Source organism: Arvicola amphibius, chromosome X, assembly GCF_903992535.2.
Source record: "Arvicola amphibius chromosome X, mArvAmp1.2, whole genome shotgun sequence".
NCBI lineage: Eukaryota > Metazoa > Chordata > Mammalia > Rodentia > Cricetidae > Arvicola > Arvicola amphibius.
The window spans coordinates 64,276,154-64,291,352 of record NC_052065.1 but is presented as its reverse complement, the minus strand read 5'-3'; the positions used below and the strand labels follow the sequence as shown (position 1 = coordinate 64,291,352).

Here is a 15,199-nt window from a genome sequence, read left to right as displayed (position 1 = left end):
TTTGGTAGGGTAAAACAAGGAGCTTGGAGCAGATGGGCAGAGAATAAAGATGGAGGTAACACTAGCCATTTCTCAGAGTCAGGGTACCTATTAGAGGGTTTCTACTCAATTGTCAGGTACTTAATAGATTTTCAAAATTGGTAGTTAGCATCCTTAGGATTTGCATCTTCCTCAAAACCGTTTATGGGGAAAATATGCGTGCTGCGTGGGAGGGTGAAGCTCTAATTCCTTCTCTTGTCTCCTCTGTCATTTTCTCTATTGAAGCCTCTAAGAACTCTTACATTGCTGCCAGCTATAAGAGCCTGTCCCTTCTCCAAAGAGCCAAAGGGCTGGGATTTAGCTCTAATTAAGAAACCTGTAGCTATCTAGACAATCTCACTGTGCACAGTCCCAACCCTTACAGTACAGAAAAATATAATTCCTTTTGTGGGGTCCGGCCATTGTACTATTTCAGTCACATCCAAAATTAGTGGTCCTAGGGTAGTTAGCACCATGGGCGCTATTAGGATACCTCATTGTCAGCTTTGGAAAACTGCAATTAGCACGATTTTTGCAGTCTTTTGGGAGCTTTCTATTAGTTACCAAAAGGCGACTGGAATTTTGAGTCACAGTCAATTGCAGGAAACATTGCCCAGGACTGCAAGGAGAAGGAATCAATGGATGGAAGAAATAGTGTGTTTTCCTCATAAGCCTACGTGGTAACCTATGCAGGCAGTATTCTATATGTTCCTGTGAAGATAATTTTGTGTCATTTAGTGCAATACCAACTGGTTTTAATAGAATCGTATGATGTCATACTCTGGCAAGATTTTAAGCTAACCACCTTGCATCCAGTACGTAGATCCACAAAATTGGTTATGAGCCTGTAGCACACCATTACCCAAATAGTTGTGTCTGATTAGCTTCTGAATCAAGTGGTAAATGTCCTTGACTTGGAGGACAGGCTCATCTTCAATAAGTGAGGTTTGTCGGCGGTGGGGGGCGGGGGAGAGTAGGGCTTTCCAGAAGAGATGCTGTAATCTGTACTAAAAGCAGGGTGGCCAGAAGCAGTTAAATATACTATCTTATACACTGCTGCAGCTACACATGTAGATTTGAAAAGTTGAGTGTTTCTTCTTGTTTATATTGGTATGCACTAGAACTCATTTCACGGTGATTGTCAAACACACAGAAAAGGGTGCTTCTATGGACATGCAATAGACGTCACATGAATTAATGGCAATTTAAATAAAGTTGCTAGTTTGATAGCCACACACAAAATCATACCGTGTACTATGGAATCCTCAAAGGTGGCCACATTACTTCAAAAATAAATACTAACTGTATGATACATTTGCTCTATTTCTGTCCCTTCTTGTCATGATGTGGCTATATTTCAGTGAAGAACTACCTGCTCTATCATATCCATTCACAAGGAAACTTTTCCAGAGAGTTTGTTTATATAGTTTTCATAGCCATAAGGATTGCTCCTTGGGGGCACAGTAGTACCAGAACACCAACAAATTTCTTTCCAGGTCAGCTCCAATGCTATTGTTCTCATTGCTGTATGTGAGATATGTACTAAGAACCAGAAAACACAAATTGGCAAGGTTCGACCATATACGAAAGTAAAATTATACCCCAAAGCTTTTAGCAACCTTCTCAGAAAAAAAATGACACTTTTATCTACAATAAACAGCCCTGGAAACCCACCTCCTTCAAATCAGACCTTGGATGATGTCATTTTACTAACATTAGTAACAATCTAGGAAGCTAAAGTATAACTTCTGTAACAATCAGCCACAAATGGCCAGGACTCAATTAATAATTAACAACTTCCATAATTTTTGGCTACGCTTCTAACTTAGGTCCAACAAGAGACAGTCAAATACACAACTCTGAGAAATCATATAGGATGCCCCATTTCTTGTTAGCTGGTCTGCAGCTTCCCCGATTTAATGGCTGCCTACCTGTACATACCAGAAGCTTGCCCTTTCCCACTATAAAATTCTCTCACTCCTCTACCTGCCATTCTCTGCTAAAACAAAAGTTAGAGTGGTTGTCTCTTTGCTGCAGTAAACCCTGAATAAAAACTCTCTGCACATTGGGTGATCTTTACTATTTCCACTGTATGTTATCTTAGGAACCCTCAAAAACATATTGGAACTGGGATGTGGCTCAGTAGTAGAACACTTGCCTAGGATGAGTGAGTTTGATCCCCAGCACTACAAAAAAGTAACATTGATCAGAAATGCCCTTCAAGTGTCTGTCAATGTTTTATTGCTGCTGGGTTTAGTAGGACCAGCAAATATTCTAATAGCTATAAGGAATTCGTTGACCATTTGGATAGGAAATCTAACAGCAGAGAGACGTTAGAGTTCTCCATGGGTCTAATATACTTTTAGTAAGAGCCATCTTTGAGGTAACACTTAAGAACTTTATTTAATATGACAGCCAGTTTTTCAATTGTTGCATATGAAGATACAAGAAGCTTACAGAACACCAAACAGACTGGATCAAAAAAAAGTACCCTCATACTACATAATAATGAAACACTAAACATACAGAATAAAGAAAGAATATTAAGAGCTGCTAAGGAAAAAGACCAAGTACCATATAAAGGGAGACCTATCAGACTTCTCAATGGAAACAATGAAAACCAGAAGGTCCTGGTCAAGCGTTCTGCAGACATTAAGAGACCATGGATGCCAGCCAAGACTACTATACCCAGCAAAACTTTTAATCACCTTGGATGGATAAAACAAGATATTCCATGCCAGAACCATATTTAACCAATATTTAGACATAAACCCAACCCTACACAAAGGAAAACTCCAACCCAAGGAAGTTAGTTGCATCTACAGAAACACAGCCTTACAGACAAGATTATGGTAACACATACCTTTAATCTCAGTAGCCATAATGACACACACCTTTAGTCCAGGTAGCCTCACTAGTTGCCATAGAAACTGGGAGGTGCATGCCTTTAATGATGGTGGTGCATGCTTTTAATCCCAGCCCTAGAGAGGATTATAAATCCAAATGGATCAAAGCACTCAACATAAAACCAACCACACTAAAGCTCATAAAAGAGAAAGTGGGAAGTACAATTGAATGCACTGAAACCTAACACCAGTAGCACAGGGACTGAGAGCAACAATAAATAAATGTGACCTTCTAAAACTGAGAAACTTCTGTAAAGCAAACAACACAGTCAATGAGACAAAAGGCAGCCTACTGAAGGGGAAAAGATCTTCACCAACCCCACATCAAACATATCGCTGATCTCCAAAATATACAAAAAACTCAAGAAATTGATCATCAAAACAACAAATAATCCAATAAAAAGGGGGTACAGACCTAAACAGAGAACTCTCATCAGAGGAATCTAAAATGGCTGAAAGACACGTAAGAAAATGTTCAACATCCTTAGCCATCAGAGAAATGCAAGTCAAAACAACTCTGAGATTCCATCTCACACCTGTAAGAATGGCCAAGATCTAAAACACTGATGACTACTTATGCTGGAGAGGATGTGGGGTAAAGGGAAAACTCCTCCATTGCTGGTGGGAGTGCAAACTGGTGCAGCCCCTTTGAATATCAGTATGGCAATTTCTTAGAAAATAAGGAAACAACCTACCTCAAGACTCAGCAATACAACTTTTGGGCATATACCCAAAGGATGCTCAATCATATCACAAGGACACATGCTAAACTATGTTTATAGCAGCATTGTTTGTCATATCTAGAACCCGGAAACAACCTAAATGCCCGTTGACCAAAGAATGGACAAGGAAAATATGGTACATTTACACAATGGAGTACTACATAGCAGAGAAAAATGACATCTTGAAATTTGCAGGAAAATGGATGGAGCTAGAAAACATTATTTTGAGTGAGGTAACCTAGACCCAGAAAGACAAATATCACATGTACTCACTCATAAGTGGCTTTTAAACATAAAGCAAAGAGAAACCAGCCTACAATTCACAATCCCAGAGAACCGAGAGAACAAATGAGGACCCTAAGAGAGATATACATGGATCTAATCGACATGGGAAGTAGAAAAAGACAAGATCTCCTAGTAAATTGGGAGCATGGGGATCATGGTAGAGGGTGGAAGGGGAGGGGAGAATAAGGGAGGGGAGGGGAGAAAAATATATAGCTAAAAAAACCAATTTAACAATAAAAGCACAGCTGTCTGCAAAAGTTATACAAATAACAATGACAAAGCTAATAAGTAAAGATGCTGGTTTACATACATTTGTATATTGTAATAACTTTGAGAAGCAATATAAAATGGGTGGAAGTCTTTTGGGCTAATACAAAAATAATGTTCTTTTTTAAAAAATAAATTTGTTTATGTATTTTACATCTCAGCTACAGTTTCCCCTCCCTCTTCTTCTCCTAGGCCCTCCCCTACTCCCCTCTCTGCTCACCCCCACAATCCCTTCCTCCATTGCTGCTCAGGAAAGGGCAGGTCTCCCACAAGAATCAACAATCTTACTGCAACTTGATAAAATAATGCTCTTATTAAGCAAAATATAGTACAAACAGTACTTAACATGGACATTTTTATATTATTTACTGTAAGACATTATATTTAGTGTTATAAAAACAATGGAAATTTTCCTGAAGTCTAGGTTCTGCCAATCATCCACATTGATGTTTACAGTATTTTTTTTTTTTGATGAAAAATCAGTAAGATGAGATTTGGTGACTTGAACTGAAATATCAGAATTTGAGTAGAAAAATGTTGTTCCAAGGCATGAGGAAAAGTGTTAATAGAGAATTATGCTGACAGTCAGTTCAGGATTACATCATTTAGAGTATTGAAAAATAAAGATATACAGGTTGCTGATTCTTCATAAAGAACTTCTTTCTTTCCTTTCTTTCTCTCTTTCTCCCTCCCTCCCTTTCTTTTCCCTCCCTCCATTTTCTGGTGGATTTCTTCAATGTATCCAGATTTGGAAGAGGGACAGAGAAATCCAGTGAACCTTGCCAATCCAATTTCTAGGTCCTGAAATGAGATTAAAGTTTCAATTGAGAGCTAAAAACATGCATATCTAGGCAATCCAAGGTAGGGTGTGATCCTGTTTACCACTATCCCATCATTGTCTCATTCTGTGAGGTGATCTGAGAAAATTATTAGAACTGTGAAACTTCTTTCCAGGAGACGTTTGTCCCTCTGGCTAAGGCCTACTTTTTCTCCCAGCATGATATGCCCAGGGAAATTCCTTTGTGGGCGATTTTTGAATAGTCTCATAGTCAGAATGAGAGACACAATTGTCTCTTTAGATCATCTTCATCTCTGCCAGACCCATTACAACTCACTTTTGTTTTAACACTTCAATCTTGAGATACAATACCTACATGTATGAAACAAGTGTAAGAGCAAAGCATTAAGTTTAGAACACATTCAGTTGGTGCATGGGAACCATTTTTTATAACTTCCTAGCTTGTTGTTAACTTAAAAAGGGTTGACACATAGTTCCTTTAGTCTCAGTATTTTTTATAAAGTGAATAGTTTTTTAATATTTATTTTTTATTTATTATATATACAGTATTCTATCTGTATGTATGCCTGCAGGACAGAAGAGGGCACCAGACCCCTATACAGATGGTTGTGAGCCACCATGTGGTTGCTGGGAATTGAACTCAGGACCTTTGGAAGAGCAGGCAATGCTCTTAATCACTGAGCCATCTCTCCAGCCCCAAGTCTCAGTATTTTAACTTCATAATTCTACATTGCTAAGATATTTGGTAAACTCTAATTTTAGAATATCTCAAGAAATTTTTTCTTTTCAATACAAGGTCCCTCTGTGTAACAGCTCCAGCTGTCCTGGAAATCATTCTGTAGATCAGGCTGGCCTTGAACTCAAAGAACCAACTGCCTCTACCTCTACTGAAATCAAAGGTGTATGTCATCTTTGATTTCTATTTGACAAGAAATTCCTAATTTCTAATTGACAAAAGTGTAATTAGTTTTAATTTATTGCCTTCATAAGCTTGAAATATATATACACAAGCGTGTTGGTATATGTACACGTATCTTGTCAGTATCATAGCTTTTTTCTTTTTATTGAAAAATAGATTATTTTCTCACACAATATATCCTGATTATAGTTTCCCCTTTCTCTACTCCTCCCAGTTCTTCCCCACCTGCCTTCCTATCTGGATCCACTCCCTTTCTGTCTCTCATTAGAAAAGAACAGGCTTCTCAAGACATAAAATATAAAATATAATAAAATATATATATAATAAAATATAAAAAAATAAAACAAGTGCTAGTTTGCCTTGTCGAAGTTGAACAAGGCAAATGAACAGAAGACAAAGAGTCAAAGACAAACAGGATTCAGAGACACACTAGTTTTCACTCTCAGGAATCAAATAGCTGAATTAAATCCTTACCTACTAATAATTAGCTTAAATGTAATTTAAATTCTCAAACCAAAAGACATAGAGTAATTCAATTATATGTTACCTACAAATAATTTACTTTACTAGTAAGGACACACATACAGTGAAAGTGAAGACATTTTAAAAAAAGGTTATTCTATGCAAATAGAAGGAAAAACAAAGTAGGAATAGCTAATATATCAAACAAAATTGATTTTAAGAAAAAAAATTTAAGAGACAAGCTAATGATATTGTGGCCAAGCTTATAATAATTGTAAATGTATTTGTACCCAACTTTGAAGCAACTATTACGGAGCACAATCACCAAATGTTCTGATGGAAAGAATAAAAGGAACATAATAGGCACGTTTTCAACAGTGCACATTGTTTTATTAAGTACAGCACTCTCGGGAGGCTGAGCTCATGGCAGGGAGACAGGAAAGCGGGGAGCACATGCAAACCCAGAATCAGGTGTTTCTCCTCTGGGAGCCCACTTAAATACCCTGTGGGAGTGGTCCTGACCCTCCCCAGGGAGTCCAGACCAATATACTCCCAGGCCAGGGTGGCTGGGATGGATACCAGGTGCTGGACACTATGCTCCAGACTTAACATTCCAGACTCTTTGGATATAGGGGTGACAAGAAGTTGAAGTGATAATTAGGCTCTCTTTGGAAAAATGGCGTAGACTCAAGTCTGGCTACTTCCTGAGGGCATAGGGCGATGTGAGGAGGGGAGAGCTGGGTGTTGGTGGGTCCACCTTTATCAGGAGGTGTGGCTGGAAAAGGCATCCTGTGTGCTGTCATCTTGGAGATGCCAGGCATTTGTTTTAGGTGTCTAAAAGGAAAAAATATTGTTATCATTGGTCCTGTGAAATGGAGCTAGCCATGGGATGAGACACAAACCAGATTTTTGTTGGCAGGTGTTTTTGATCCAGGAGAGCTGATACCAATGATGAAGTCCCAGGAGCTGGTACAGGTGCTTTTGGCATTGTCCTGGGAGCATTTTGTAGGCTGGTCTTGACTTAGGCAGCAGGAGTAATCTGTGTTAAGAAAAAAATAAGAGGGGCAGCTCTGCCAATGCAAAGAAATGCAAATAGGTCAGATCAAACTAAATTAAAATGCTCATTTTATTAAGTACAGCACTGTCAACTAGCAGCACAAAAATGTATTCTTCTCAAGCACACATAGAACATTCTCCAAGATATAGTATTATATTGTTGTGTGATACTACTCCTGGAGAGATGTGAAGAAATGCCTACTTGCCTCAGATGGGGAAATGACAAGAGAAAAAATGTCACCCAAGTCCATCTCATTGAGCTAATGAGTTTTATTGGTCTTACATCTAAGAGTATAGGTAAGGTGTTACTTATAGAAGCAGAAATAACTCAAAGACAGCTGCACCACCAAAGCCTCCCATAACATGGGTGACAGCTCACAAAAGTTGGGAAACTAAGGCACACTACACAATCTGCAGGCAGCTCAACAGTGCATTTCATGATTAAAAATAACTTCCAGTGTTGCAGCTATAAGACCTCAACAATGTTGTTGCCTAAACAAAAACTACATAAAGACAACACCAGTGAAGAGAACCACTGTAGATGGAGCAGCAGGGCTGCGTCCCGCCATCCAGCTAGCTTTACATCCGAAATAATTACACGGAAACTGTATTCTTTTAAACACTGCCCATTAGTTTCAGCTTCTTACTCACATCTTGACTAACCCATGAGGTGGTCGCTTACCAGGAGAGATCTTAACCTGCTTCTGTCTTGGAGAGGAGAAGCATGGCGACTGACTATGGCGACTGCCTGAAGCGTCTGCCTCACTGCCTTCTACCCAGCATTCTGTTCTGTTTACTCCTCCTACCTAATTTTCTGTCCCATTAAAGAGCCGAGGCAGTTTCTTTATTAACCAATGAAATTAACACAGACACTCCTCCATCATTTCCCCTTTTCTGTTTAAACAAAAAAGAAAGGCTTTAATTTTAACATAGTAAAATTACATATAACAAAACAGTTATCAAGCAAGAATTACAGTTACAATATTTAGATCTATTTTATCTTTTATTATAACTAAGGAGAGCTATAACTATTTATTCTTCAACTCCATCAAAGACTCCAAAAGGATATAATACTACCTAAGTAAACAAGAAATATGCAACTTTCAAACTCTAGAAATGACAGAGACACGCGCTGCCTGGAAAGTCACCCAAAGTTCCTCTGTACCATTGGAGCATCCATCTTCGGTCTTCAGCCCCATAGTGTCCAGTAGACATTTCCATGAAGCAGGAAATTCCAAATACTGTTCAGTCACTTTCTGTTGTGTCCTGAAGAATGTCTCGCAGACTCTTTCATGAATCAGGAACCCTGAAAGATCATCTCACCTTTAGGCAAGTTCAGTAGTCCTCTCTCTGAGGGTTCTTTGTGTCCAGTTTATGCAACAGTCCAGGCAAGAGCAGTTTCTTGCCCAAATGGCTATCAAACTCCATAAGGAGCCTCTTCGATGCCCATCTTCCTCTTGAAGTAGATTGGTGCTGCCAGGAGCAGACGTGTCTCATTGTCATGAAAAGCCCTAAGTTATTAAAAATCTTAAATGCCATGTTCTGTAGTCTTTGAAAGATATGAAGAATGCCTATTTAACTAAAATATATCTCTATATATCTAGAAAATCTAACTAACATGACTACATTATTATTATTGATGAGTATCCATTAACAACCTATATTCCCCAATTATACATTACAGTTTTTAAAATGAACTACACAATCAAAATACCTTAATCTATATCAGAAATACATATACATATAACAAAATTGACCTTAAAATCCATACCAATGCAAATCATTCATATCTATATCATATCCCCCTTTAAATGTAAAAGAACATTTATAAACTATATTTGAAAATATGGGCATAATTTTTTCTCTCCAAACTGCTTCCTGCTGAATGGGGGCACTGTTAATCAGACCTTTCATGGTGTAATCTGTGTGCCAGGTTCATCTCAGTCGGCAGTTGAGTGAAGTAATTTTTTGAGGGTGTTCACAGCAACCTTTCAGGAGGGCGTGGTCTATCATACCATATTGGGATAGAAGCAATCCACAGGGTGTCATCCTCTGTGAAAACAAAAGAAGACCCTCTTTTCCAAAGCATCATGTTCTTAGATCCAAATTCTGAAATCATACCATTAAGATGTCCATTCTGGTCTAGCCTGGCAGCCCATATAATGAAATGTCTCTCTGTACTTAGCTCCTTTACTGTCAAAAATTTCAAAGAAAACACAATAATACAAAGAATCCAGACTCTCTGTGAATTTTCCATTTTTACGTGGCTTATTTTTTATTCTATCAGTTTACTTTATTTTGTCTCTTTAAAGACTTTACCCTTTTTTAAAGGCATTAACTTTATTTTTTATATTTTTTCTTCTCTCTCTCAAGCCTACGTACATTCATCCAACACTGTGATCCATTTAAATGTCTTTTATATCTGAATTTGTCCTATTGTGAGTCTGTAATTTTTTTACTATTCAGGAGCACTTTTGTTTTGTGCTTTTAAATCGCTAAGCACTTAAGAATCTAAGCTGAGACATTCCTAGGTCAAAAACAGGTACTGTGAGCTTGCCACACCCAGTCCAACATGGCGGAGCCACTTGTGACTGAATCAGTTGCAGATCTGGGCTGCAGAGCCTCCAGTTGTTCTAGATGTTGGTTCCACCTCTCTCCAATTTCAAAATGGAGGACATACCATTTTCTGCTAGCTCTGGGGCCACCAGGTAGGAGCTGTACTCAGCACTTTAACTTTGAGACTGAGCATGTGGCACAGAAACTCTTTTCATCCAAGTTACAATAAAATCTGATATGCAGAGCACCGTGCAGTCTGAAAACAACTCTCTGTATGGCAGCAGGAATCCGCCATGCTCGCCCACTCGCCTAAGCCTGATTCTGCCATCTGCCCAGGTGCAGGCAGGGAGTGCTGAGCCATTGGCCCTGTCTCAGTGCACTCTCCTTCTGATCCCAAGCGGGAACACAAACATCCAGTCCCATAAAAGCCATTGAAACGCTTTAAAGCCAGAGTTTGCACTGGTGGCACAGCACCAGGAAGCCGCGTTTTAAAATGACTCAGCTTTTTCTCTGCCGCTATTGCCAAAACAGGAAATCTCTCTACGGCACGTCCTAGCAAACAGCTGTGTTAAACTCTCTCTCTCTCTCTCTCTCTCTCTCTCTCTCTCTCTCTCTCTCTCTCTCTCTCTCTCTCTCTCTCCTTTATTTAAAGCCCTCTCAGGTTTTTAAGTGGATTTAGTCACCACGTTGGAGCGCCAATCTATAGAAGGAATGGCGGGGCTGTGTCCCGCCACCCGGCTAGCTTTACCCAAAATAATTACAAGGAAACTGTATTCTTTTAAACACTGCCTGGTCCATTAGATTCAGCCTCTTATTGGCTAACTCACATTTTCACTAACCCATATTTAGTAATCTATATAGCACCACGAGGGGTGGCATACCAGGAGAGATCTTAACCTGCATCCATCTCAGAAAGGAGAGGCATGGCAACTCACTATGGCGACTGCCTGAAGCGTCTCCCCAGCTCTGCTTCCTTTCTCCCACAATTCTATTCTGTCTACTCCGCCTACCTATTTTTCTGTCTCTTAAAGGGCCAAGGCAGTTTCTTTATTAATAATGAAAGTAACACATAGACACTCTTCCATCAAATCTGTAATTTTTTTACTGTCGAGAAACATATTTGATTTGCGCCTTTACATCGCTAAGTCCTTAAGACTCTAAGCTGTGAAATTTCTAGGTCAAAAACAGGTACTGTGTGCTTGCCATGCCCAGTCCAACATGGCGGAGCCGCTTGTGACTGAATCAGTTGCAGCTCTGGTGAGCTGTTCTGGATATTGGCTCCACCTCTCTCCAATTTCAAAATGGAGGACATACCATTTTCTGCTAGCTCTGGGGCCGCCAGGTAGGAGCCGCACTCAGCACTTTAACTCTGAGACTGAGCATGCAGCACAAAAGCTCTTTCCATCCAAGTTACAGCCAAATCTGACACGCAGAGCACGGTGCAGCCTGGAAACATCTCTCTGTATGGCAGCAGGAATCCGCCATGCTCTCCCGCCTGACCAAGTCTAATTCCGACGTCTGCTCAGGCAGAAAGAGCTGAGCCAAGGGCATGGTCTCAGCTACTTTCCTCCCGATCCTGAGAGGGAACACAAACATCCAGTCCTATAAAAGCCATTGAAATGCTTTAAAGCCAGAGTTTGCACTGGCGGCACAGGCCAGGAAGCTGCATTTAAAAATGACTCAGCATTTTCTCTGCCGCTATTGCCGGCCGAAAAAGGAAATCTCTCTATGGCACGTCCTAATGAAGAGTCCAAGAAATAAATAAATATATGGATTCCAAAAATGAGGAATATACATATATATATACGTATATATATATACATATATATATATATATATGTGTGTGTGTGTGTGTGTGTGTATGTATGTATGTATGAGAATAGACCATCAGCAGCTTTCCCAGCAGATCAAGGATCATTCACTCACAGGGAGCTGTTTTCTCAGGTGTTTGGGAAGCTTAGGTCATTTTATGACTGGCTGTTTCATTTACAAGACCAGAACTCCCCCCTATAAATTGAGAATGGTGTCCCGGCCAGTCCTGATAAATGACAGACATGAACTGAGCTAACCTTTAGGAGACAGAGATAGGTGACCTTTGGGTCAGACACTGTCTCCGTTATGGACAAATGGTGCCACAGCAGCATATTTTATGGGTTACATCTGGTCCAAAGATTAGCTGACTGGACTAAGCTCCCAGGCTACCTTATCACAGTTGTCAAACTGATGAAGTATACCTTGCAAGAAAACCTGGGAACAGACAAATGGGACTGTCCCCAAGATGACCCAAGCCCCTACCAATAGAATTACTGTTACTATGCCCCCCCATGTAACCTGTAAACCTATAAAAGCTGAATAAAAAGTTGGATCAGTGTGGTCAGTTAGTGAGAGCTACTGATTCACCCACAGACGCCTGTGTAATCAATAAAGAAACCTCTTGCTGATTGCATCTATTGGTTCGGATTGTTGAGTTTGGGGGGAACCTCCACCCTTGAAAATGAGCGTCTTTTCACTAGCAAACAGCAAAAAGCTGTGTTAAACTCTCTCTCTCCTTTATTTAACGCACTCTCAGGGTTTTAAGTGGAGTTAGTCACCACATTGGAGTGCCAATCTGTAGATGGAGCAATGGGGCTGCGTCCCGCCATCCGGCTAGCTTTACATCCGAAATAATTACACGGAAACTGTATTCTTTTAAAAACTGCCTGGCCCATTAGTTTCAGCTTCTTAGTCACATCTTGACTAACCCATATTTAGTAATCTGTGTAATACCACAAGGTGGTCGCTTACCAGGAGAGATCTTAACCTGCTTCTGTCTTGGAGAGGAGAAGCATGGCGACTGACTATGGCGACTGCCTGAAGCATCTGCCTCACTGCCTTCTACCCAGCATTCTGTTCTGTTTACTCCTCCTACCTAATTTTCTGTCCTATTAAAGGGCCGAGGCAGTTTCTTTATTAACCAATGAAATTAACACAAAGACACTCCTCCATCAGACCACACGAATGGAAAAAAATTCACAAGGCCCCACCCGTAGATGAAGAGTTACTGGGTGGGAGGCAAATCTGGGGATGAGTGCCCTAGAAAAATATATGTATACACAGACACACACACACACACACACACACACACACACACACACACACACACACACACACACACATACACAGAGTGAGAGAAATAACAATGAAAAAGAGTTATAAATTTGAGATGGAGTCGGGGAATAAAGGAGGAGTTTGAGGAGAAAGGTGGTGTGGTAGTTTAAATGAAAATGGCCCCCAAGCTCATAAGGAGTGGCACTGTTAGGACATATGGACTTTTTGGAGTAGATGTGGCTTGTTGAAGGAAGTGTGTCACTAGGGGTGGGCTTTGAGGTCTCAGATGCTCAAGCTAAGCCCAGTGACTCTCTCTTCTGTTGCCTGCTGATTGAGATGTAGAACTCCTATCTCTTTCTTCAGCATCATGCAGATAGCTATGCTGATTAGTTTTTATTGTCAACTTAACAAAAATTAGAGTTACTTAGGAAGAGGGAACCTCAGCTGAAGCATTGTCTGGATCAGAGTGGCCTGTCTGTGGGGCATTATCTGTATTGCTAACTCATGTAGGAGGACCCAGTCCACTGTGAGCATTATGTCCCTAGGCAGGTAGGCCAGAGCTGTATTAAGGCCTGAGACTGAGAATAAGCCTGTGAGCAAGCAAGCAAGCAAGCATCCCTCCATTTTTCCTGCCTTGAGTTTTTGCCCTAACTTTCCTCAATGATGGACTGTGACCTACACAGAAACCCTTTCCTCCCCTATGTTGCTTTTGGTTAGGGTGTTTTATTATAGCAACAGAAAAGAAATTAGAAGAAGAAGAATAGAGGAATATACCAACCATCAACCTCTGGCTTCTATACATGCTTGTGCTGGCAAGCACAACTGTACTCACATATTTGGATGTATTTACATATTTGTATGGAAAGATATACAAATACATACATACAAAATGAAATTTAGTATGTTAAGGAGATATCCGTACTCTGATAGAATTGCAACATTACTCATAACAGTCAAAATACAAAATCATCAGTTTGTATTCACTAGATGGATAACGTTTGTGTGTGTGTGTGTGTGTGTGCGCGCACACACACACGTGTGCACGTGCATACACATGCATGCCAATGAACACATGTATGTCTATGCCACAACCATCAAAAATAAAAATTGAAATAAAATTTTGTCATGGATAAATCTGTAGTCTGAAAGCTATTCTGCTAAGTAAAATGAATCAGGCACAGAAATACAAAAGTTTCATGTGTTCAGTCATATGTAGTAATTTGAAAGTTGAATTCATAGGGGCTGAGTATAGAATGCTAATTTCCAGAAGTTTAGGGATGGGTTGATATGAGTGGGAGCAGGAAGTTTGGGATCAAAGGATAATAGAAAGTTACTCACAGGAAGAAAAAATTCTGAGACTATTTGCAAAGCAGAATGACTGTAGAAATAATAATATTGTGTCTATTTAGAAGTAATATTAAAATTTAAATATCTGACTATAAAATATTAACAATGAAGTGGCATGTTAATTATCTTAATTTAATCATTCCATATTTTATACATGTATCAAAACATGACACAATGCTCCATAAATGTATGCAATTACCATTTGTCATTTAAAATAATATTGTTTTGTAAAAAGAAAATTTAATCTGGACATGGCAGCACATGCCTTTAATCTCAGCATTTAGGAAGCAGAAGCAGGCAAATCTCTTGAGTTCAAGACCAGCCAGATTCGAAACTTCCTGCTCCTGCTTATATCAACCCAGGATTTATCCCAACTGATTGTTTTAGCTTTTGGAACCTATTCTCTTTGGTTGAATACCTTGCTCAGCCTAGATATAGTAGGGAGGGCCTTGGACCTTCCCCAAAGCAATGTGCCTTACCCTCTTTGGGGAATGGATAGGGGTGGGGTGAGGGGGTAGGTGGAGTGGATGGGAGGAAGGGGAGGGAGTGGGAATTTGGATTGGTATGTATAATGAAAAAAGATAGCTTGTTTTCTTTTTAAAAAAGAATAAAAGAAATTATATTTTTAAAAATCCTTTAAAAAAAGAATGTCTGGGGGGCTGGAGAGATGGCTCAGTGGTTAAGAGCATTGCCTGCTCTTCCAAAGGTCCTGAGTTCAATTCCCAGCAACCACATGGTGGCTTACAACCATCTGTAATGAGGTCTGGTGCCCTCT

The 15,199-nt window shown here is 39.8% G+C and overlaps 1 protein-coding gene across 6 annotated transcripts in view; it reads right to left on the bottom strand.

Moving 5' to 3' along the window:
• Positions 1-6,752: 6,752 nt before the first annotated feature.
• Positions 6,753-15,199, bottom strand: part of Pbdc1 (polysaccharide biosynthesis domain containing 1) — a 45,604-nt gene continuing 37,157 nt past the window's right edge. For 2 of the 6 annotated variants that reach the window (XR_005283904.1, XM_038317410.1), the window contains 2 exons: positions 7,325-7,417; positions 6,753-7,212 (listed from right to left, as the gene is read on the bottom strand). Coding sequence is in view for 4 of the 6 variants with exons in the window: in XM_038317410.1 (XP_038173338.1) it covers position 7,212; positions 7,325-7,417 (94 nt within the window). In the remaining 2 variants the exon portion in view is untranslated. Of the gene's footprint in view, positions 7,418-11,388; positions 11,567-15,199 lie in introns of those variants that run through there. The other 4 variants (XM_038317406.1, XM_038317416.1, XM_038317409.1 and 1 more) reach the window with 4 other exon arrangements.